This window comes from Desmodus rotundus, chromosome 1 (assembly GCF_022682495.2).
Source record: "Desmodus rotundus isolate HL8 chromosome 1, HLdesRot8A.1, whole genome shotgun sequence".
NCBI lineage: Eukaryota > Metazoa > Chordata > Mammalia > Chiroptera > Phyllostomidae > Desmodus > Desmodus rotundus.
Genome location: NC_071387.1, coordinates 7,973,491 through 7,999,380, shown reverse-complemented (window position 1 = coordinate 7,999,380; position 25,890 = coordinate 7,973,491). Strand labels below are relative to the sequence as shown.

The 25,890-nt window shown below is 39.1% G+C and overlaps 1 protein-coding gene across 10 annotated transcripts in view; it reads left to right on the top strand.

The window, feature by feature from the left end:
• Positions 1–25,890, top strand: part of MAPKAP1 (MAPK associated protein 1) — a 212,321-nt gene that overhangs the window by 18,436 nt on the left and 167,995 nt on the right. For 7 of the 10 annotated variants that reach the window (XM_024562109.4, XM_024562110.4, XM_024562112.4 and 4 more), the window contains 3 exons: positions 4,770–5,097; positions 7,561–7,650; positions 15,843–15,991. The exons of 1 other annotated variant lie outside the window; for it this stretch is intronic. In XM_024562109.4, the coding sequence (XP_024417877.1) occupies positions 4,839–5,097; positions 7,561–7,650; positions 15,843–15,991 (498 nt within the window). In that variant the 5' untranslated portion in view covers positions 4,770–4,838. The remainder of the gene's footprint in view (positions 1–4,769; positions 5,098–7,560; positions 7,651–15,842; positions 15,992–25,890) is intronic. 2 more of the 10 variants (XM_024562119.4, XM_045196883.3) reach the window with 1 other exon arrangement.

The following is a 25,890-nucleotide window of genomic DNA, read 5'->3' as shown; positions in this document are numbered from 1 at the left end:
GTGTACAGGTATAGGGAGGGCTCGTTTGCTTATGGTGGGGGTTATTTAAAGAAGCAGGTATGGACTTTGTAGCTGAAGTTTCATAAGTCTCTAGGGATTTTCAAAAAGCTCTTTGACCTAACTGTGAGTTTAGTTAGACCCTCAGGCCAACAAGTATACGACCTCTGAAGCTCCTTTCACGTGTAAAGTGTCGTGACTTTCGTATTTGAACGACCGTTATGTGTGCTGGCTCTTGGTGTCGTACAAACCTGTGTTGCGTCAGTGGAGGGGAGGCGAGGGGTCTAGTCTACTGCCTGGCACGTTTGCTGTCTTATATCTTTCACAAAAAAACCCACGGAAGAAATTTCTCACAGGCCCCAGAACCCAAAGAGCTCAAAATCAGAATTTTTAAAAATCGTGTTTATTATGACTGTTATAATTCTTTGTTCCTCTTTCTTCTAGAGGCTGCAGGGCGGTTAAGAGCCCAAGCTCTGGGATTTGATTCTTGTTCTTATTATCCGTCTGGCTTTTGCCAGTTCTTAACCTGTCAGTGTTTTCATCTGTAAAATGGGGATAAAAGTAGTAACTATCTTAGAAGATTATTTTGAGCATTTTTTGCATTAATCCATGTAAAAAGGAAAGAACAAATGTAGCTTTTGTTATAAGGTTAGCTATAATTGCTTTTTGCTGCTGAGATTCTGGAGTCCCTCTGTAGGAAATGTGCAGGATATTATGGCATGTACTGGCTTATGGATTCGTTAGGAGTTACTTCCCCTTCGGCACTTTTCTTAACTACTCTTTTACTGTGTTGTACCCTGTGTTTTTGCATAAGCTATTACAAATAAAGTTTGGAGGGTGTATGTGTATAAAGTTATTATTTAAAATGTGTTTGTATTGAGACTTGATGCCCATTAAAACCTAAAAATTTCCTCCCCTGTTTAGTGCAGTTGCCAAGCTACCACAGGCAAGTTACATGATCGTTAATGAACACAAATGGTTATGTAAAGTGGTAATACCTCAAATTGTACCTGGAACCATGCTTAGCACATGGTACGAACTTAATAAATATTTGTTGAATGAATGGATGAAGTATAAAAGGAGACCCACCCAGTGCATTAAAAATGGTCATGCCATTTTGGGACATCTCTTACCATCCTCCTACTCTCTATCGTGTCCCCATTGCTTCCATTTTTGGTAAAACAAATCTATATGTTTTGAGGAATCGGAAGTTAAAAGGTGGGAGAACCTATGAAAGGTAGGACATCTTGGGGGAACAGACCTCCTGGAGCCTGAAATCATTGTTAATTCCATAGCCTAAAGGCATAAAAAAAGGACCAGCTCTCTCAGCATCAAAGATTGGTGACATCCAGGAAAGTCATTCAAGGCCTGAAGAAATAGCGTTTGTAAAAGTGTATAGAGTAGCATTTACAAGCGATGGTCTTGGTCACTATTATACATCAGTTTATTTTGGTTTTCGTAGAGGAAAAAATGTTTAGGGATCAAACAGGTTTGGGATTTGGAATATGTTGTGTTACTAGATTCCCTACTCTTGCAGCTTCACAATATACATTAGTGATTTAGAAGCTTTGAAGAAGTGCTATAAACAGCAAGAAGAAAACATTTAATTTTGTTTAATCTGGCACATTGTACACCTTTTTTAAAAACTGCCCTAGCTGGTGGCTCAGTTCTTGGAGTTTCCTTCCATATACCAAAAGGTTGCAGGTTCAGTTCCCAATCAGGGCTCCTACCTAGGTTGTAGGTTCGATCCCTAGTTTGGGTGCATACAGGAGGTAAGTGATCAATGTTTCTATCTCACATCGATGTTTCTCTCTCTCTCTAAGATCAATAAATATGTCTTCTGGTAAGGATTAAAAAAACAAAATAATTAAAAATATATATATATATAACAAAATTTACCATTTTAAGTGTACAGTTCAGTGGCATTAAGTACATTCGCTTCGTTGTGCAGCCGTTGCCCCATCTGTCTTCAGAACTTTTCCATCTTCCCAAATTGACCTCTGAGAAGCCCCATTTTTCTGGACCTCTGCAACGTTAGGTTTTAAGCATCTTTAATTTTTGCTCAACTGATCAGAGAAAATAACTTGTTTTTATCTTTGTCTCTGCAATTAAATATTCCTTCAAATGATAATGTGCTGCTCTTAAAGTGATTCAGAACACATTCTTTGGTTTTGAAAGTAGTGTTGGAAAAGTGTCCCAGGTGACAGTTTTGAAGGGCATGTTGAAGAGAAGCTCTTGATCTGTATTAATGGGAAAAAGGCAACCTTTCTTTACAATCAAACCTATACATGTCATGCTCATATATGTCTAATCTCTACAACAGAATTCTGTAGTCCTTGAAAGTCAGGCAGCAACATTTTTTGAATTCCTGACATGTGTAAAATCCTTTGTTGCCAGAAGGGATGTGGTGTTATAGCCCCTGTCCTTGTGGGACTTAGAGTCTGAACCCTGAAGTACGTGCCATAGCAGGTGGGAAGCACGTCTCCCCGGCAGTCCTGTGGGGAGTTCCCTATCTGAGTTGGTACTAAACGCATATTTTTTGAGTGAATCGTACAGATTCCTCCTTGTATGAAGTCATACTGTATTAATAGAGAAGATATCTGCCCCTGGTGGGGTGTTTTAAGGGCTCTGTTCTGTAAGGATAAAGTTAGGGGGTTGGTGTGTGCCTGCCCATAACGCTTTCCTTCATAACAGGTGATGGAGCAAATCCATTTTCCTTGAAAAGATCCTGTTGCGTGTACTTCAGTATAGTTTTGTTGCCTTGCCCTTTGCCTTTTTAGTGCCAGAACACACATTAAATGTGTTGGTTCCTCACTGAAGCGCTTGCTTTTGCAGGAGAGAACTATTCAGTATGAAGTTGAAAGCACCTGCCCCTCTTGCTGGCAACCAGTTGCCTTCTTTTTATGGGGAAGACTCTTACCAGGATTGCTATGGGGATGTTTGCAGCGCTGGCAATCCGTGATCCTGTGGTTCTGTTACAAAACAGATACTCTCCCTTATAAGTAATTCTGTGGTTCTATACCTCTTTTTGTGGTTATATAGGAAGTTTTTACTTTTATACGTGAAATTTAAATGCTCCCCTTTCCATCTGTAATGTATTTTTGATTAATACAATGCCGGGCTGACATTAACATTTCTGAGACTTAGCGCCTCAGAAACTTGACACTGGGAAGACTCCCATTATGTTCAGAGATACATTGTGCCCGTATTAGGGTATCCACTTTTTGATTCAGGGAACCTTTACTAGCCTTTGCATTTCCCATTAACCTCAGTGTAAAGTAAGTACTCAATAAATGTATTTAAAGGAGAAAAACTAAAATTAATGTAATTCACTTGGTTAGAGATGCTCCTCAGTTAAACTTTCTCTTAATCTCCATATTTTTATTTCAAGATCCATCAAGTGATGTCAATAGAACATGTTACCAGACAAAATATTTTAAAACCTGAGTAAGCTATAATGATTTCTTAACTAGATTTCTCCCATGTTCCATTTCTAGCAGAAACAAATCTGCTTAACAAGGAAATCTGGTGTTACAGATCTTTCTAGAAATAAATCCTAGGACTGTTTGAAGGAACATGTTCAATCCAGCTTCACATCCTTGCACTTCACGGGGATTTTAGAGAGCAGGGAGGTGACTCGGATGACCTGCAGTGTCCTCTGTCACAAAGGAAGCACATGCTTATTTTACCTTCTGGGAACTTACTAAAGAAGGGCAAATTGTTGATTTTTTTTAGGATTACTTTGAACAAAAATTGGAAGCTAAAATCAGTGCTGATATTTTTTCCGCCATCATTAGTAGCAGCTACTTACTGTTCAGTTACGTGCCAGGCACTTTTGAGCGCTTCATCTGCACTGTCTCCTGTGTGAGACTGTCAGTTTACAAATGAGGGAGGAAGCAGGCCCAAAGAGGTTAATGCTGTTTTCACCAAGGTCATGTAGCCAGCAAGGAATGGTGTCAGGATTTGAACCCAGCTTTTCCTGTAGGGCTTTAGGTTCTTAACCACTGTTCTGTAATTTTTTCTTTGTTGAGTATTGCCCTTGAACTGAGGAGCTACCATCTTGTTCCCAGAATAAACAGCACTGCAGTTTTAACAGGATTCTAGAAGCAGTTCTTGTAATTAGGTTTCTAAAATAAGAAATTAATCTGGTAACAGACAAGTTTGATTAATAAGCTTTATTTTTAAAGCACAATACTATCTTAAATCAGAAGAAAGGAAAATATATTTATTGAACTAAATTACTTCGGTGGTACATTTTTGTAAAATTTCTAGCAACCCAGAAAGCATTGTCTGTGCTGTTTTAGATACTTCCCAACTATATGATTGGGCGGGGGGGGGGGGGGGGGGGGGATGTGAACTGAAGAAATGCAGTTTCATACTTCAGCACATCATTTGGGGAAAATACAGCTTGTTCCTCTGTCACCTTATAAAGTAATGAGAAGACAGCATGGAGTAAAGGGAGAAAGAAAGGAGAATTTATTGTGTTGACAGTAGTTATATGCTTCGAGTGGACTAAGGAGTTACTATTACTTGTTTTGCAAGAGAGCAGGCCACCTTCTCTAGATAGGGTGGAGCTCTCATTGACTAGAGCCTTAGCCCCTAGTGCTTGTAAAGATTTCCTTTCAGCTTAGACTTACTCCTTTTAAGCTCCTAGGTACCGGGATAAATGTTGATTTTCAAGGTAGCATTTTACCATTCTGAATTTGTTTGAGAAATGATTCAGTCATTTTCTGCCTTATTCTTAAATATTGCTGTGTACATCATGTTTCTAGGTAGGTGAGCCCGTGAAACAATATGAAGAGGAGAAAATAGCCTTTTAAGGAAATTGGCCCACAGAAAGGATGGCCTTCTTGGACAATCCAACTATCATTCTAGCTCATATTCGACAGTCCCATGTGACCAGTGATGACACAGGAATGTGTGAGATGGTTCTCATTGATCATGATGTTGACCTAGAGAAGATTCATCCTCCTTCAATGCCTGGAGACAGTGGGTCAGAAATTCAGGGAAGCAATGGTGAGACTCAGGGCTACGTATATGCCCAGTCAGTCGATATTACCTCAAGTTGGGACTTTGGTATTAGAAGACGCTCAAATACAGGTAATGAACATTTCCTTCTAGTCATGTCTTCTGAGCTTTAACTCAGTAAACCGTCTTATAGAACGATGCATAATGTGGGACTAGGTGCAGTCTCTGTGTACGAACAGGAACATGCGTGTATGAACACGAAGAGTGAGTCTAAGCAATATCCCATCTTCATGACTGAAAGGAGAGAGACTCGAATGCTGCTGTTAGAAAGTCGCAGAAGAGGAGCAAGAAAGTAGACAGAAGAGGACTAGTGAAAAAGCTGACTAGGAGAGGCACATTGGATGTTCTGTTCTAAAAAGTCTGTGTGGAAAGGGACGTGGATTTGTTTGAGTATCTTCAACAGAGCAACATTAGTCCCAGTAGGTAACTGCCTGGAAGCAGATTTCAGGTTGACACAATACAGAACCTTTCATACAGGCAGCTGCCCCGCAGAGGAGGGATGCTGCCTGAGACGGTTCTTGCCCCTGGAGGGATTGTGAGGGTCGGGGTATTAGAGGGAGACAGCTGAATATTTCTTAGAGCTGCTTTTAATAGGAACTACTACACTGGGTGTGAGATTAGAAAAGGTGCTCCTGTTTTCAGTACATTCCCTTTTTTTTCTTAAGTTGATCTCTGCACTTTGATCTTTGTGGCATGAAAGTGCTCAACTTTGGTGTGTGTGTGTAAATGTATATATACACACTATACATATATATACACACAGTATATATTTAGTCATCAGCTTCTAAAGGCTTATCATTGCCCATTTTCCAGTTTATATTTTTTTGAAACCATTTCAAGGGAAATATGATGAACCAAGGCTTTACTTAGATAAGTTATTTAGAATATGTAATGTGGTTCCACTGTGACAGGGTATTCTAAGAGATTTTGGGGAGGGGCAGGGATAATCAGCAAATATAATCTAATCAGTAGTAGTAACTGCGAACTCCTAGGAAAAGTAGTGGCAGGAGATGTAGTAGAACATTGAAAATATTTACATGTTTACTTTCATGTTCCAAATGGAAAGTGTACTTGAGGGAGGCTGCAGGTAGAGCAGAATACAATTTATAGGGAAAGGCATGTTAGGCTTTTGGTTCAGAATTCAGCGTTCTGTGACATCACAGAGAATAATTTGTTCTCATGATGAAAATAATTAATAGCATTTTTCTAGTATCTAAAGGAACTTTTATCAAAATAGGATTTGAGTGAAGGTTTGAATATAATTTAGAACCATTGATTCTCAGTTCTGTAGTTGAAACTGACTTCCTTGTAGGTTATTGAGATGATATCTTATATGACAGGTTGAATGGATTTCAATAGGAGAATGCTGCTCAATTGAGAGCTTCATGATTATATTACTTTGGCTTTACCTTTCACATTTATTATTTGCAATTGAATAGAGGAGGATTTGGTTAGATATAGTGACATTGTCAGAATGCTTTTGCCAACATAGTTTAAATTTCTGGGAAGATAAGTTTGTATTTCCCTACCACAGTACTAAGGCAGAGGTGTACAATTTCCTGCCTTGCAAGAGAAATTTACTTATTTTTTGTTAGCATGTGCCCAGATAGAAAGTGTGAGAGGAGACTAATTTCAAGTGATGGCATTAATTGTGACTTTCTTTGTCATTGTGGTCTCCTTATACAGCAATTGTTAATGTATCTGGACAATATTTATTTAAAAGATTGGTTCACCTGATTTTTGAAGGTTGGTCAGCCTGTGGTAATATAATCACAAATGCATATTTTAGGTGATGCTTTGTTACTATTGTTGGAATTTCTCAAGATAACACTTAGATGCTAATAGTTAATTAAGATTGTGGGCTGTCCTGTGACCAAGGAATTTACTTTTTAATACTTTCAGCATATCTTAAAATTTTATATAAGAAAAATTGTTCTTTTTAAGATTTGACTAATGTTACAAAGATACAAATCATTTATTTTACTACCTATAAACTGTTTCAGCCCACTGAAGAAAAGCTATGCTAATTTATATAGCTTTGACATTTTATAATTTTCATGATTTTTAGATAAAGGATTTTATATTTAAAACTTTAATAGTCTAGTCTGAGTTCATTTATCTTTAATTTTTGAAACGGGTAGAGTAATTCATAACAGTAATTTTATTCCTGTAATGTAATATTCACTTCAGTTCATTTGTGCATTAAAATTCCTTTAAGACCGTTATTAATGATTTATATAATGAAATGTCATATTAATCACAGAAGTTTTCACATTTTATTATTCTCTTCCATGTTAATACTATCTTTATGATCTCTATTAATGTTTTATATCCTCTAATTTCAATTATAAATCAAGAATATTTTCATGTTTTTGTTGGTATTTGCTTTTCAGGGGTGCCACCTTTAAAATTTTATGACTTTTCCCCTACATATGCAATATAAAACATCTTTATTCATATGAAGGTAGTTAATTATGTCTTTGTTTATAGTAAACTTTCATTGACAAACTTATAGTTATAATATTTCTTTTCAAGCTCAAAGATTAGAACGACTTCGAAAAGAGAGACAAAACCAGATCAAATGCAAAAATATTCAGTGGAAAGAAAGAAATTCTAAGCAATCAGGTAAATGGAAATAATTTTAATTGTTAACTTGAGATTTATATATTTAGTGTGTATTACTGTATAAGAGCTTTTATTTTTAAATCATTCTTTAAAATCCTCTGGGCAGATGCCTCTTGTGTTTTGAACTTTGGACTCTTTCACTTGGTGCCTCGGTCCTCTGAAGCTGGGTGCTCTTTGGGTCTTATCTCTTTGGCCACTCTTCATTCTGGGTCACAGGAATTGATGTGTGCAAGGCAGACACATTTTGTGCAAAGTGTAGCGCCAGTGCCTTGTTCTTACAGCCAAGGGGTACCTATGGTTTGGGTGGGCCTCTGGGCTATAGATTCCTCCTGGCAGTTCCAGCCTAGATTTTACCTTGCCTTGTGAGTGGCCCCAGCAACAATCCTTTTTTTTGCATATTGCTAATTCTCTTTCTTTACCCTAAAACCATTATGTTACTGGTATCATTAGCATTTGCAGTATATGTTCATATGATAAATATATTAAGAAGCTAGTCATAATATGTATTTTCAAAGCTTCAATCTCAGTAAGAAGGGAGGACTTTTAAAAAGTTCAAAATAAAGTGCTATTAAAATATTTTCCAATGTTTATATTATGTTTCCTAGACTTTCTCTTTTTTTCTTCTTTCAAAGAAATGTCTACAGTCTGTCTTTTGTATCTTCCAACACCTCTCAGTGCTACCCTGGCATTTAATAGATGTTCAATAAATTTTTGTTGACTAACTCCATTGCTACATACTGTTATAAAACTAACAATATTAATGATTATTACATTAACATCAGCACCTGTCTAGTGCTGTTCTAAGCTCTTTATCGCCAATGCAATATCTCCAATGCACCAATCTTATTAGGTGTACATATCACTGCTTACATGAGACAGATGACACCGAGGCTCAGAAAGATTAAACTTGCTAAAGTTACAAGCCTAGGAAGTGGTAGTGCAGTATAGAGCCATGTTTATGTCCAGCACTGTCTGCATCTGAAGGCCAATCTCTTTCTGCTAAACTACACTGTATTGAGTGGTTATCGCTTTCTCCTACGATGCTTGTAACCTGAGTGCTCAGTGGGTCTGATTTTCTTAATGGTTGCTTCTAAATGATGAGTAAGTTAGAAGCTGAAATCCCATGTCTCTTTTTTACATCTGATTTCTTTGACTTCCTATATATTCTTCTTCTTCTTCTTTTTTTTTTTTTGGAACATGGATTTATTTCTGCATTCATTGTTTGATTTCTTGTGTGTGCCCTGAACAGGGGATCAAACCTGCAACCTTGGCGTATCAGGATGACACTCCACCCAGCCAGGACTTTATTCTTCGGGATACACTAGAAATCTCCCTAGGCTGGTCTTTTTTTTTTTAATCCTCTCCTGAGGATATTTCTTCATTGCTTTTAGAGAGAGAGGAAAGAAGGGAGAGAGAGACAGACAGACAGACATCAATGTGAGAGAGAAATGTTGATCAGTTGCCTTCTCGTGTGGGCCCTGCCCGGGGATCAAGCCCACAACACAGGCATGTGCCTTGACCAGGAATTGAATCCATGACCCTCTGGTCTGTGGAACAATGTCTTAGTGGATCTGATTGAATCAACCGAACCACACCAGCTAGGGCCTGTTCTTTTTTTTGAACCAGCTAATACTTCTCTCTGTTTTATTTAGCATAGACTGAAGAACCTTTTTATGATTTATATTACTCAATTTTTTACATTTTAATGCTTTTTCTATTAATCTCTTTTTAATGAACAGAGTCCGTTTCTTTAAGCCCGTCTCTCCAGCTGCCCTTTGTTTTGTCTTCCTCACTTCCTAATCTTAAAAAATTATAAGTAAATAATGGGATGAATAGAATGCATCAAATGTTAATCCCTTTGAAAATGTGAGAAATAAGTTCAATTTAAATTTTGATTCATCTAGTAATGTAATAATTAGATGCATATAATAAATTTTTATATATCTCCCATTCACCCCTTAAAGTTTAATCCACTTTAACATCTGTTTAGTGTTTAACATAATACATTGGAGAAATAACTAGTCCCCTTTTTATTTTCATTTGTTACCTACATTATTCATTATACATGAATACTTCTCTCTCCCTCAGTTTTCTTTCCTCTTATTTTTGTCTCTCACAGATTTCAGTAATTGATCCCGAGATCTTATTTCTGGAAAAGCTCCTAATCTGCCTGTTCATGCTTTGAAATGTTGACCTTGGTTCTTACCAGACCAGTAGCCTACCTGGTGGTTACTCCTGACATTAGAGTGAACCTCATCAGTGCACAAAGGAATGTCTTTGAATTCTCTGTTAAGCCAGGTTCCCTCCTTACCACACAGCCTGGCATTCTGGGTACCCTGAAACGCGTTAGAAAAGTGGAGCCGGCGGCCCACTGAATATCTCCTGGGTAAACTGAGCGGCCGTTCTATTTTCGTACATCGCTCAAACACCTCTCTCTTTTGGCAAGAAATGTCATGGCCAAAGCCTTTTGATCTTAATTGAGAAATTTTGTTAGGTAGTTACTTATTTCTTCCTTCATTCTATTTGCTATTTATGTTTTGTTAAAGTAACTGTTTTTCCCCTGTTTTTCTTATCTTTGTTTTATTTCATTCCCCACTGGAAGAATCATCATTATGAATAGGATGACCTCCATGGGAACATTCTTCCACAATTACTCTAATGCACTCTACCCTTTAAGACATAGCGTAAGTGCAGCCTTCTAATAGAGGAGTTGGGAGGGGTCTTAGAAGCCATCGGTCCATACCCCGAAGTTCGTTACGATTCTTATTAAGATTATTTCTAGATGTTTTGTATTTCATGTTACTCTTGTAAATAGCATCTTCTTCTCCATAACTTTCTTACTGTTCTTATAAAGAAACCTATTTTTGTATACATGTTTTGTATCCAGCCACTCAGTGAACCCTTGTTAGTTCTAAAATGCATTCTCACCTTCCAGGATGCTATAGTATGTATGTGCTTTCTCATAAACCTGATACTTAAATTTTTAGGCTATTATTTTTTCAGTTTTGAATGTCTTGGGGACTTCCAACTGTTTATATTGGTTAGGATTTTTCAGTTGCAAATATCAAAAGCAAGTGAAGTTGAAATTGAAGAGCAACTTGAAGTTGAACAACTCAAAAAGCATAGCTCTACCTTTTATGAATGGCTTGGAATTAGGAGGAAGGGCTCTTACGCCCCCCCCCCCCATTTTATCTTTGCTTCTTTGTGCCCATCTTTCTCCTTGCTCCTCCAGACCTGTTCCCTGTCCTCACAACTACTTCTTCTACCTCTCTAGTCCAGAGTTATTCATCCAACAAGTATTTATTAAGCTTCTACAGTATACAAGGACAGCTAGGCACTGTTGTAGGCCTAGAAGATATAGCAGTGAACAAGACAAAATCCCTGCCCTTGGGAGCTTGCGGGGGAAATAGACTGCAAACCACATAGCACGTCAGAGTGGGATGAACAGCATAGAGAAAAATATAGCTGGGGAAGGGGCATAGAGAATACTAGGCGGGGGTTTGCTGCTTTGTGTGGAGTGACCAGGAAAGGACTCGCTGGGAAGGCAGTGACGAGCAGAGATCTGAAGGAAGGGAAGGAGTACGCCAGGCAGGTACTGGGAAGTGAGTGTTCTAACACAAGGGAATGGCAAATGAAAAGGTTCTCTGACGGAAGTGTGCCTGAAGTAGGCAAGGAATAGAACGGAAGGATGCTTATTGGTTGGGGTAGAACAAGTAAGGGAAGAGTGGGACCAGAGGAGTAGGTAGCGGAGACTCGGTCGTGGAAGATCTGGTAAGGAATTTAACATTTACTCTGGGTGAGGTGCTTTGGTCAGAGTAGTTATATGACATATTACTTACTTTTTAACTTCCAGCTTAAATTTCCTTTAATACAACTTTTTATTACACGAAATTTCAAACATACACAAAAGTAGAGAGGTGGCATAATGAACCCCCACACAACCATCATCCAGCTTCAGCAGTTAACATACGACCAGTCATTTATACATTCACCTCCCCTCCCAGATTATTTTTAAGCAAATCCCAGCTATTATACAATTACATCCTTAAATACATGTTTTTTTAACACAGAAGAAAACTGCAGTACCATCACTATCCAAATAACTAGCAGAAATTCTTTAATATTATCAAACATTTCTGTGATTGTTTCCAGTGATTTTTTTTTGTTTGTTTTTTGTTTTGTTTTTTGTAGTTCGTTTGTTCAGGTCTCGATCTAAGGTCTACACATCACTTTTGGTTAACACATCTTATTTCCTTTTTAGTCTATAGATTTTCCTTCACTTTTTCCCCTTGTAATTATTAGTTGAAGAAACTGGGTCATTTGTCCTATAGAATTTCCTATATTCTGGATTTTGCTAATCATATCCCTGTGCTCTTATTTAATATGTTCCCCTGTCCTTTTTATTATCTATTCTGGTAGTTCCTAGAGACTTCCTCAGATTGAAGTTTGATTTTTGGTAAGAACGATTTGTGCGTGCTGATCTGTGTGTCCTATTGCTTCACATTAGGAAGCGTGGATTTGTTTGTTTGTTTGTTTGTTTGTTTTTGTGATAAGATCGGAGGTAGAATCAGGTATTGTCTATCCACTATGAGGTTACTCCCTTCAGCTTGTCATCCGATGATTTCTGTGGCCATTGAAGGGCATTACATAGATGCATTATTTCATTAGGAGTGGCAAAATAGTGATTTCTGATTCTATCAGTCTTTCTTCGTTTATTAATTTGTTTTATATAGGGAAGAAGTTTCCCTAATCTATTATTTGGTTACCCTCAGATATAGTCCCTGCAATAAAGGCAGGGTAAATGCTTGATTCTTTCCCTTTGCTAATAGTTTTCAGAATTAAGAGTTCTCTAGCATCCTGTTTTGATGAATAATAAAGGTTTTTCCCCTTTGTATCTTTATGAAATCATGGGTTTTTAAAGCATATTTTGTATTTTTCAATTCATTACAGATTTTTTTGGTTTTGATGCTAAAATTGCCCCTTTGTACAGTGAGAGTCCTTTCATATTGGCTTCTAAATTTTTTGGACACAAGTTCAGTAATCTTTCATAGCTTCCTTGTTTTCTTGTATGACAAGATGTTCAGTTCTCCTTTTATACCTTTCTTCCTCCACATCAAGAATCAGCCATTTCTCCAGAGAATCTTGGATCTTTTACTGGTCAATGGCATTAAGAGACCACAACCTGTGCCCTACCTCATCGGCCTTTCCAGGGCATAGAGCTCAGAAAAAAACAATTTTTTAAATAATTAAAAAAATACATTGTGAGTTAATGTTGATAATTTCAATTCAATTTAAGATACAAAGTGTTTACTTAGCTTTTAAAAAAATTTTATGTTTATCTATGTTTTCTCTTACACTGAAAACCTGATTCCACAATAGAAATACCAGTGTCATTACTAACAATACAATTACTAAAAACAATTTAAGATATTTTTCTTTTCTTTTTCTTTGTTACTATTTTTTTGCCCTTTCGGCCTAAAAGGATTGAGTTGCCATTAACTGCGAAGGAGAAGGCTGTGAGCGGGGCAGAGTTTGGTGTGGATGTGCAGAGTTTGAGATAGCTATTGGGCATCCCAGTGGAGGTGTCAAATAGAGAATTGAACATGTAATTCTGTAATTTTAAGGATTATTTAGGTCTAGGAATAATCATTTGGGAATTATCACACATAGAGGGTACCTATTCAGGCCTTCCCTTTCCACTTACATTTTTATTGAGGTATACTTTACATGTACTGAAAGGTAGAGATACTAAGTGCACAGTTTAATGACTTGTGACAACTAGCATCTTAATCAGGTGTAGAGCATTCCCAGACCCCAGAAAGTTCCATTGCACCCCCTTCTAGTCAGGTTACTTCCCAGAGGCGATCGCTCTGACTTATATCACCACAGTTTAGTTTTGCCTCTTGTAAATGATACTCAGAACAAGGCTGGATGAAATCACTAAGGGTGTGACTGTAGATAGAGAAAAGAAAAAGTCCAAGTACTGTGCACTGAAGAATGCCAGAGATTGGAGGGGAAATGAGGAAGAGGAATTGGCAAGGACACTGAGACAGGGTAGCCTAAAAGTTAGCATGAGAACCAGATAGAATAGAGTCCTGGAACCAAGTGAAAAAAATGTTTCAAAGAGGAAGGAGTGATGAATTGTGTCAAATGTCGCCAAGAGGTCTTGTGTGACGAGGATTAAAAATTGTCCAGTAGATTTAGCAACAAAGGGATCCTTGGTGACCTTGAGGAGAGCCGCTTTGGCGGTGCGGTGGGGTCCGGGTGCCTGATTGCTGTGGGTCTGTGTGAGGCAGAGAGAGGAACTGGACAACAAGCATATCGACAACCATTTTGAGAAGCAGAAAGTAGGGTAGTAACTAGAAGGGAGTATGGGATCAAAGGAGGGTTTTTTTTTTTTAATGAGCAGTATTTCAGTATCTTTATATGCTAATGCAACTAAACCAGTAAGAGGGAAAAATTGGAAATGGAAGAGAGGTGGGAAGAATTGCTCGAGTGATGCCCTTGAGTCTGCAGGAGGGGTTGGGAACTAGCACACTAAGGAGAAGCCGGCCTGAGATAGGGGCATAGGCCGTTCCCACGGTAATAGGAGGAAAGGCAGTGCAGGTGCTGGTGAGAACGTGCAGAAGTTCTCTTTGGGTTGTTTCTATTTCTCTGTGATGTAGGAAGCAAGGAAGGAAGAGGGATCTAAGGGTGAATTAGTCTAAGAATGGAAGAGTGAAATCCTTAGCTCACACCTAACCCTACTGGTAACAGTGGTATAACTTTGGTAAGTTACTTACGTTTGCTGTACCTCAGTTTGTTGTAATCTGTCTCTTAGAATTGTTGTGAGGCTAAGGTGAAAAGATACCTTGTCTTGTTCCTGGCCTATAGTAGATATTTAATAAAGGCTCATTCCTTTCCAAATGTAGCAATAAAATTGTTAATAGATTACAGGTAGAATAGTACTTCTAACATTTAAAATACCACTTTAATCTACCATTAATCTAAAGTTTTTTCAATTGTACATTTGTTTGTTGATTACGTGTACTTAAATATTCAGAATCTGGAGCTGGATAATCAAGTACCACATTTTAAAAAAGAATTTGCCACTTAAAATCTATAGGGACTCATAAGAGTTCTACGAGAGTGTTTCAGAGTTCTGTTTGACTTCTCTCAGTTCAGTTTGGCTTTATTCAAGAATAGAATGGAGTTGACCCTATTCATTGCAGAATTTAAGGCCTAAAATCAATTTATTTAAAAAAACCACATGTGAAATTTTCTAATATTCACAGAATAAAAGGTATAATGAACCTCCATGTACTTATCATTGAGCTACTAGTTTTAATGATACTCAGAGAATTAAATGATCTTTAAGAAGATGTAGAACTAACTTGTCTTGGTTTGCTAATGAAAAATTGAATCAAATTCCTTCAATACTTATTTTATTCATTCATTCATGCAACAAAGTTTATTGAGAGTCTACTTCGTTCATTAGTTCCTAATAGCCAAGAGCCCTGGCCAGGTGCACATCTAGCTCTGCACTTACTAGTTGTGTATGTGGCCTAGGGCTAATCAACATATTCTGAGCTTAGGTTCACGTGTTGACAGAATTGAGTTAATGCTAGTATCTACCTCAAGGCTTGTTAAGAGGAGTAAACGAGATACTTTGGCTTGCTCAGTAAATGTCAGCTACTGTTATTATAATACACTTTCTTTCTCCTTCTCCTCCTCAGCTTTGTCTTCCAGATTTTTGAGCTAGGTGTCAATGGAGAGTGTGAGAGTGTTAAGATGTGGACCTTGACCTTGAGGAACTAGAATTCCGAAACCACACAATATTAGAGCCAGGAGAGATCTTCAAGATTATCTAGTTGGACAAGCCCAGAAAGGTTTAGTGAATCATCCAGTATTACACAGCTGATAGTGGCAGAGCCAGGCCAAACTCAGCTCCTCCAGCTGTGAGTGTGCTTCTTACAGAATGGCGGTGTGGTTGGTTGGTCTGACTCCGCCCGGCTCCTTACACCCTGGTTCTTCTACACTGGCAGTCCTGACCTGCGTGCTTGTCAGCGCACCAACACTGGAGTATGCGCGAGGCATTTTGCACACATTAGACACGAACCTTCTTAAGGTTCCATGGAAGACTTTTTAGGGAAGGTGGACAGTCTTGTCTCTGTGTAATCACAAAGATGTTTTATCTTCCTCTTGTGTCACAGCCCAGGAGTTAAAGTCACTGTTCGAAAAAAAGTCCCTCAAAGAGAAACCTCCAAGTGCTGGGAAGCAGTCAATATTATCTGTGCGCCTGGAGCAGTGCCCGCTGCAGCTGAATAACCCCTTTAATGAGTATTCCAAATTCGATGGTAAGGTAAGTAAAAATGAAACTTCCGTCCCTTTATGTCAGTGATTTTCAGCTGGCAGGCCACACCACACTGGTGTGCCACAAGAACTTTTAAAACATGTAGTAGGGGCACTGGCTTCTTTTCCCTTAGATTGTCAAATTAAAAAAAAATGTTAACAGCCAACACAAGAATAGCCATCCGGTGTGAGTGCCCTGTTTTGTACCATAAAATATATAGGTCATATAATAGACTCGCATCTTATTGGTTACATCGCATAATAAGGTTGCATCTGATTGGTTAATTCTTGGTACCACAAATCCTTATATACAAATATAGGCACCTGATTCTTTTAAAAAGTCACTTTGGAGTAAAAAGGGTAGGTAATTACTATTATTTTTTGTAAATCAGTCAGAATTATATCTATTTTTTGTTAGATCGGCAAAAAATATTTTTTTGGTGTGCTGCACGATTTTAACATAATTAGTTTATGTGTGCCGTGAGATGAAAAAGGTTGAAAATTGCTGTTTTAAGTAAAACCAGAATTGAGTGGAATTGTTAGTAATATTATAATAATAACAATATTAGTATTATTAGATACTGGGTTTTAAAAAATGACTCAGGATAATTATAGAATGTCACTCACATTTTCTAAGTCTGAGGATGTAAAATGGTCTGAATTGGGTTTAGCGTTGTTTACATAGTAACACGTTGAGAAGTATTAAAATGAAACCAGTCCTGAGATACGTCTGTATTTTTTCCCCTTTTTTATCTCCTAAGTGTACTTGAGGGTTTGGGTTAGTTGGGTTGTGATTAATCAAGGTCTAATTGTGTTGGGAAAGCCTCGAAAGTGGTTCTGGGAGGCAGCATTGGCTTGTCTGAGTCTTTATGATAACTGCAGAAATTAGTAAGTTTAGAGCTTCATTCCGGAGTTCTAGGCCATTGCTTTGCTCGTCACTATTTCATTGTAGGGAGTCCCTTTGACACTTGCTATGCAGGAGACTTTTTTTTTACGTTTGTTCTAACAATTTACAATTTTAACATTAGTTTATTTTCCTTCTAGAAAAAAGGCCACTCTTTTAGGTGGAGTATAGTTCCATGTGTTCCCTTCACCCCATTCCCTGCCATTCTGTGCGTCTGCTGAGCTGGGCCTCTTTCAGAAGACAGTAGCAGTTGACTTTTATATTTATTGCCATTATGTTTGCTGTCTGGCTGTGGCGTAGGGGTGCTGAGTGATGGCTTGTTGCCTGGAGGGGTTGTGTACATTTTGTCTTATTTCAACACCACTGCAATTAATAAACATACAGCTTATGTTTGCATTTTTCATATTCAAGTTCTGGTTGTATGTTGCTTCTGTGAGTCGTCCTCTTTGAGCAAGATGTTTTCTCTTCAAAACACTTTACCTCCTACAATGCAGCACGATTCCATAGGCTTAAGTGAGCATACATGGGCATCAGCATATGAGGTTATTAATGTTGGTGGGGAAGGAGAGCAAGAACTGGAAACAAAATGCATAAATAACATAAAGATACTAATGTACTCAGAGTATCCTTCAAAAAACATCTGAAAGTAGTTTTAGTAAATTAGCTATTACACTGATGTGAAGCTTCTCTTTAAGCCAGCCCCTGCTGCCTTCTCCTGTTTCTTGTGGAATGCAGCAAAGGGAAGGAAGGGTCCCCCTAGGGGACAAGAATGTCAGCCTCTAGAAATGGCAGATTGGACTGTAGAGGATTTTTTTCTTAAATACTACAATACAGTGGATTCATTTAGATATGTGAGAAACTATCGGGTTAGGTTACATGGTTGGGATTTGTTTGCTTCCATTGTCGGAAACCATCTCATTGTTTGGGATGTAATTGCTGGAATAATTAATATGAGATAATAATGCTCTTATGCCAACAAGATAGCACACATCTTGTAAAGCATTATATTCTAGAATTTTCAACATCCATCAGATTCTTTTATAAATACTTAGGTTTGAATTTATCAGAAGGTTGTGATCTCTGCTTTGCATATATCGAATGTTGAAGGAACAAGGAGAAATTTAAAAAATGTAAAGAAGCCATTTCCTCAGTCACAAAGGAAATCTTTTTGCTGGATATGCGTTTACATGTAAGGCCCTTGATGCTTTTGTCATTTCAAGTCTATTCGTAATCAGTAAAGAATGTGAGCAAGGGGCAGTCACCATTACACACTGATTAAGAAAGATTTCTATAAGTCTGTCTTGTGATGAGATGCTATTTTATTACTATCCTACATACTGCAATTGCTAAAATACAATTAAACCCTTGTTCTCATCTATTATTTAATATTGATGCATTTGGCAGATATGTAATGAAAGTGGCTAATATTTGAAGGATATTGTACTGTACATATTAAATTAGTCTTTCTTTATCTTTGTGAAATGCATCAATATGATACTCAGTGACATCTCAATGATTAATAGAGAATTATAGTTGAGTCAAGCCTTTTTGTAACCTAGAAATTAAAATGACTATTCAAATAACACCTCAAAATGATCAAATTAGCATTTGGTGATTGCATAATAATGGGATTGTAGTAGTTATAACAGCACCACGGCTGCCTCTGGAGTTAAGATCGTGTCAACCCCGCGATAATAATGCCTTTTCTGGGAGAGTCGACTTTAATAATTTCCAGATTGATTCTCCCCATAAATCATTTGACGTTCAGCACTAAATTTTTGTTGCTGTTGTAACTTAAAATTATTTTATTTATATTCAGCTCATATTTAAGAAGTGAAATGAATGTCCTTTTTTAATGATTCACCGTCTTGTCATTGAACTCTCTGCTTTTTGCCTCATATTGTAAGGTTTTCCCATGTATTTCGCTAGTCCTATTTTTTTTCCCAAAGATTTGTTAAAGCCACTAAAATATGTTGTTTTTTTCCCCTACAAATATTCACAATGCTCTTCCTGGGAATAACGCTTGCCTTATTTACATAATTAACTGAGTTGCTTAGGTCTCTTGGGCAAATGGTACATAATTGGGGAGAGAAGGGGACAGGGAAGAGTTTGGGGTCTAATTAAATATGCTAAAAAACTACTTAATTATGTATTTCCTCAAGAGACTAACTGCTGTGAAATACCCCTTAAGATTAAGCCAGCATTCGATTTGAGAAAAGGGTTTTGGTCTCGATGTGGCTTTACAGCTGTAGTCCGGCAAGGGCATCTAGTGTCTGACAGTCTGTGCAGACTGGATTATTGCCGGTCTTAGGGACCCCAAGGGTAAGCGTCCTTAGCTGTTGTGCTAAGTTACAGTGACTTCTTTTGAATGCTTTTTTGTTAATAATGTATTTTTTAATTGTGGTTGATTAACTTCTTGAAGGCATACAATTGAGAGGGAAAGGCTACACATACTTAGGTTTGTGCTTTGTTGTAATTTTGACAGTATTTTTGATCAGGTTTATTATTATGTTTATATTCTTTTTCTTTTTAAGATTTTATTTACTTATTTTTAGAGAGATGGGAAGGGAGGGAGAAAGAGAGGGAGAGAAACATCAGTGTGTCATTGCCTCTCACGCCCCCTACTGGGGACCTGGCCCGCAACCCAGGTATGTGCCCCGACTGGGAAGCGAACCAGCGACCCTTTGATTCACAGGCCAGTGCTCAATCCACTGAGCCACACCAGCCAGGGCTATGTTTATAGTCTTTCTTTGGCAAATTAGTGATGCTACCTGTGACCTGTTTTCGATTCATAGATTATTAGTAAGTCTGTTTACGGATCATTTGAAAAATGTCCAGGATAGATTGCAAGTAGCTTTAGGGAATGCTTAGTTGGATAAAGCAAAACCAGGCTCAGCTGTCTGCCTGAATCCTTCAGGCTTGTTGGAAACGGGACCTCTGAATAGTTTCACCGATAAAACCAAACCTCTGTTCTAGAGGTTGAAACAATCAGGAAACTTCTTGTGCCAGTCCTTCTGATGTCACTGTGTGTGGCAAATATTGGGCATGGCAAGGACCTGCTGAGAGGTGTGAGGCAGTGGGCTCTACGGCAGTGAACGCTGAGCCCTGATTTAAGTCACCCTGACTATGTGGATTGCTGCCCTGTCCCTCCACCTGTTTCAAATGAAGCCATGTTCTGAGTGCCCAACCCTTTCCTTCCCATGCCTTATCACTTGAGAAGCTTTTGCTAGCCATCACTATTTTGAGTAAACTGAGTTTGCAAATATTATCATCAATAGACCGTCAAATGCCCGTTTCCGGTCAACGTAGTTACTAACAAAGAAATGGTGCCGATTTCCAGTCATCTCTGACAGGTTTTTTCACCTCTCCAAACTGTCAGTTTCTTTACCTGTGAAAGTAGAGTTCCTTCTTCACAGACTGGTAGATCATCAACTAGGATGATGCTGTGGGATAAAGCCCCTAGAGCAATGAGAAGCAGTGTAGTTTGGTTTGTAAGCAGTGCCATTTTGTGGTAAGACTTGAGTTTGAATCCCGACTCCTCCACTTAGGGTGTAAGCTCGGTCTGATACTTCACCTCTGGAAGTCCCAGTCCTCCTCTGTGGAATGAGGTGATGACAGTGTGTCTTCCTCGGAAGGATTAACTGACGTAACACCTGTTTAGCAAGACATGTAGCCATAGGAAGCACTCAACCAATACCCCGCTTCTCCCTCTTCCTCTCTCTGCAGAGGATTGAGGGGCCAGTGATGCTGTCTCTCCTATTTACGTAGATTGTTGACAGGATAGAGGGAGAGAAAACGTGCTCCTGAAGGCGAGAGGTCAGAGTAGCATTGTGACACAAGATGTGCAGCAGCCTGGAGACAGTGGTTTGTCTGTTGGACTCCAGGGAGGCCGGTGCGGTTTGGCCTTTCACTTTAAATGGAAGCTTAAGTCAAGTAATTACTTCCTTTATTTCTTTTTTGGGGAAATGGCTGTTTTTTTAAAAACAGGTGAGAAAGTAGTTTCATATTAGTAATTGCTTGGCAGTTTACTGAAATGTTGACTATCTTTCTCATTGACTTAAAGTCTACCCTAAAAGTAAGGAGAATGTTTGCCTTGACAGGTGCTTAAAAAGGCAGAACCACTTCTGGTTCATACAGACAATTGTGACTTTGATGATGTTAACTTGTTAGAAAGTAACCATTTCTGAAACTGTTTTAACAGGGAAGCTGCAGAGAGCATGGGGGAAGAGATAATTCATGAGTGCTAATTGCTTGGCTGTTAATTTTCATAAGTGTTGATAGAAGCAGTTCCTTAAATTAAACTTTGTTTAAAATGTATCAGGGGAAATATTCCACAATGTCGAGCCTGAAGTGAAAATTAATATGAATGCTGTGGCAATTAACACATACTGGTTAATAGCTTTTAGCAGCATTTTGGGATGATAGTCCTTAAATACATTTTTGCATGCTGCTCTTGTTTCAGCATTGTTCCAGTCTATGTCTGGATAATTATGAGCAAATGTTTTCTACAGTCATTGGCATTAAATAGCTCTCTTCAAAGAAAGTCACTTAAAACTTTGCAGAAAAACATGAAGCCACTGAAAAATGTTGCAAACTCAGAAAAGGTCAGCAAATTAAAATCGTGTTTTTAAAAATTGCCTTTTGAGGAACACTCTGAACTTGGAATATTTGACATTATCATGGGAATGGGCCCCTCTAATATGTTAAGCCAGTTTAGTTTCAGAATCCCTTTCCAAAAATGGTAACCTGGACTTTTTAGTGCTGTTGTTTCTGGACAGCAGCATTTGCTTGTGGCTGCCTGAGCAGAGGTGAGGCTTAGGGCCAGAGCTCACTTCTTTCCTCTCCACCCTCCAAGTTGGCCGTGTCCCCTCCGGCAAGTGGCGGAGAAGTTGGCTGCATAATAAAATAATCTCGTTGCCTGCCACTCCCTTCCTTTTCAATAAGAGTGGTCCTTGGGTTCTCTTGCTTAGTGCCCATTAAGAAACAATTCTTTAAAAATGAGAGAAATCTAGGGTAACTGTGTTTTGAATTAGGAGCTATTTGGCTCACTCTTCCATTGGCAGCATTTTAATACCTTTCTGAGTAGAGGACAGGGAAGTCCCAACATTGTGTCATCGATTGTTCTCTTGGCAACTTGGCTCCGTGACTGAGTTTTGCTGGTCTTCCTTTCCATAGACCAGCTTTGATCAGTCTGTTCTGAAAGGAGGTATTAGAAATTCACTACCTTTTTACATATTAGAGCACACTAATAGAAGGACCAAAATCATTAGTATAAAAACATCTTTTAATGAAATTATTCCCCCTCTCCCCTTGTATTAATGCACTCCTCTTCCTGTTACTGACATTATATTGAAAATCCCAAGGGGAGACTTTGGGACTTTTGTCTGGGTGGTTTTAAAATGAATCTTAATAAGATAGGGTTTTCAGCGCCCTGCTCTGAAGTTAAATTCTTAGGCTGAGTTCCTGAAACTAGCTTATTCCAGTCTGAGCTCTTTCTGTCTAGGTCTCATTTCTCACTTCGTTCTGAACTGGAACAGTCTGTGGCGGCTTCCTCTCATCGTGGAGTCATCTAGAAATTCCCATCAGAGGTAGAATTCACCATTGGCTTTAAAGCCAACCTTTTTGGCACCAGGGACCTGTCTCGTGGAAGACAGTTTTTCCACGGAAGGGGTTAGGGATGGGGCGATTCGAACGCCCTGCATTCCAGCTTACCGTCTGCTGTGCAGCCAGGTTCCTAACAGGCCCAGAGGTTGGGGACCCCGCTTCGGAGGCTTTTCAAAGGAGGGCAGAATTTTGCAGTGGAAATAACATGTTTGTCAGACTTGGATTAGAATTCCAACTTTGCCGTTCACTTGTTGTGTGATGTTGGCAGATCACTTTGCTTTTTTGAGCTTGTTTTCACATCTGTAAAAGGTTAATGAGGCCCTGGCTGGGTATCTAAGTAGGTTAGAGCATTGTCCCTATAGGCCAGGGTTGTGGGTTCAATCCCCGGTCAGAACACCTGTAAGAATCAACCAATGGTTGCACAAATAAGTGGAACAACAAATCTATGTTTCTCTCTCTTTTTCTTTCCCTCTCCCATCCTCTGTCTCTAAAATCAGTTTTAAAAAAATGGTTAATGATACTTGCATTAGAATGTTGTGAGGATTTAATGGAAATGGGAAATGCATACATAGCAAAATGCCTGGTACAGAGCCAGTGCTGGGAGATTTGTTACTTTCCTTTCCTTTTACCGCCTTACTATTTATTTACTTCATATTTAGTAAGGGCCTACGGTGTATCAGGTACTGTTAAGTAAAATCTGTATATAGTGGTGAGCAAAACCAGACCTGGTTTCTGACCCCATGGAGCTTCTTTTCTTGGCAGATAGATATTATGTGAATAATCTCCAAATTAAATGTAAAATTGCAACTATAGTGTAATCACAACTAATTAATTACCAAGTTCCAGGAGAAGTACTTAGGGCTTTGAGAGCATCATCATAGGGGCATCCGAGACTAGTCTGGGGGCCGGGGATAACATTCCTGTGAAGATGACTGTTGACCTCCGAGCGGGTGGATGAGTGAGAGTTAACTAGGGAAGGGGGTGGAGAAAGGACACAGCGGAGGGTCTGAGGCAAGAGGGAGCTGGGCAGTTTTTGGCCCTAAAAGACTGTGACTGGGGACCCAGGGGCGAGGTGCAATGTGGTGCAAGATGGATCTGCAAGAGCAGGCTGTTACTGCTTCAAGGTCCATATGCCTGATGCTTCAAAGGCCAGTCACTCAGAATGTCAGAGTTGGGAGTAAGGAAAGGCTTATTGATCGAGAATATAGGGGGCATCAGGGCTCCCTCAAATCCATCTTCTGAGAGCCCAGAATTCAGGCTTATTTTGTGTCAAGGGGAGGGAGAATGGGAAGGGCAAGAGGTGATTAACATCTGGGCATCTTCAGGGACTCAGGGAAGAACATAAAATCTCTAAATCTCTTCATTTCCTCTTCCTTGACCCTTTGCTAATCTGAGTCCTGTTTTTAGGCTCCTGCAAATCATTTTAAATAATCATTATTTCTTACCTATTTCCTCACCTCTCTGGGAGAGGTATCCCTGGCAAGGGGCCGTTTGACCAAAAACTCAAGTCTCACCAGAATTCCTGTAATGATTAGTGTATCTGTAGCAGGAACTATTTGCTTGAAGGCCATGGAGGAAAATGCAGGCTAGAATTAAGATACAGTCAGAAAGAGCTGAGCATTTCGCTCTGTTACTAGGCCAGGTATGGCTGGCATAAGTAACCTCTTCAACCTAAGAGCTTGGAGAGCCTTGGACAAGTTTAAATGAGGTAAGGGAATCAGGTTTGTTCTTTGAAAAGATCTCTGCAGCTGTGCTGCAGACACTACACCTGAGAAAGGTTTGTGATAAAGGAGAGACCAACCAAGAAACTTTTTGCAGTGGTCTGGGTAAGAGAGATGGTAACTTTGGCTCACTTATTGGTGAAGGAGAATAAGTGAATGAATTCAAGAGAGATTTAGTAGGTGGAAGTGGTAGGACTTAGTGATGGATTATATGCCAGGGAATGGGGGAGAAGGGGGTTTCAAGGACAACTTGATGATAAGATTCTGGCTTGTGGAACTAGATGGATGATGATACCATCCCTGAATTAGGAAGCACTGAAAGAGGGCCGAGGATGAGGCAGGCGTTATTACCACTGCGAGCTGGTTTTCGACCTGCTGACTACACGTGACAGCCTGCTATCGTGTCCTTGAAGACACTGCACATATCCTTTTTGTGTGTATGTGTGTGGTGGGGGGAGATGCTCCCTGCTTGTTTGGTGTGTATTTGGGGCATCTGAGGCAGTGGTCTCTGAGATGAGAGTGGGCTGGGAGCCAAGAGCTTCCTCTTTGTTCCCACTTCAGAGCCAGCTTTGGAGCTATGTCTAAGGAACTGCCCCAGGACTCAATTACTTCTTCTCTGAAACGGGCTGTAGTCTCAAGTGCCCAAACCAGCTTACCAGGTGGCTAAGAGGAAGAAATGAGAGAGTAATTTTAAATGAGGCAGATGGCAGGTGTCATTTACAAAAATATATTGATTGTGATTTTTGGAGGTTAGAGGACTAAGAGGTAAAACATGAGCATGTTTTTGTTATAACCAGATTACTTTGTAGTACTACCCTCTTCCTAGCTAATTAATTAGTGATTAAATCTGGAATGAATTTCAGGCACTGAGGTCCTAGGAAAATCCTAGGACCCAATTCTTGTAGGTGTCTTGGGAACTGAGGATGGTGGGATTTTGCACTGAGCCTCCTCATCTGGAGCATCTATCTCTGCATGGTATGAAGTAGAGAGATTTTCTTGTCTTCAAAGTGCTAGGCCCTGCTTGCACTAATGAGAGAAATCAAATGATAGCCTGGGGTCACCCAGCTAGGTGTGGAATGTAGGTGTTGTAATTCTCAAAGATTTTAATTTTAATTCTTAATAACATTCATATTTACAAAATGGACACTTGAGTTCCAGGACTGGAAGACCATATGGGAGAAAGAACATGGGCATAGGATCAGAAGATGTGAGTTTTAGCCCTGGCTGGTATGGCTCAATGGATTGAGCGCTGGACTGTGAAGCAAAGGGTTGCTGGTTTGATTCCCAGTCAGGGGACACGCCTAGGTTGCAGACCAGGTCCCCAGTAGGGGTTGTGTAAGGGGCAACCACATATTGATGTTTGTCTCCCTTTCCCTCTCTCTGAAAATAAATAAAATCTTTAAAAAATATATATATTTTTTAAAAGATGTGAGTTTTAGCCTTGGCCATGCCAGGGGATCTGGGACAAGTCACTTTCCATCTCTGAGCCTTGATTTCTGCATGATTAGAATGAGGAACTTGGCTTAGATGGCCTCTTGAATTCCTTATTAGCTTGAAAGTTCCATAGTTTAGTGATTGGGGAGGCGACATCAAAGACACGCAGGTTATAGATGGGAACACTTGAACTCTTGAAGAGTGGATCTTCTGTGCACATGTTAGGACTTTCCTCTTTTAATTGAT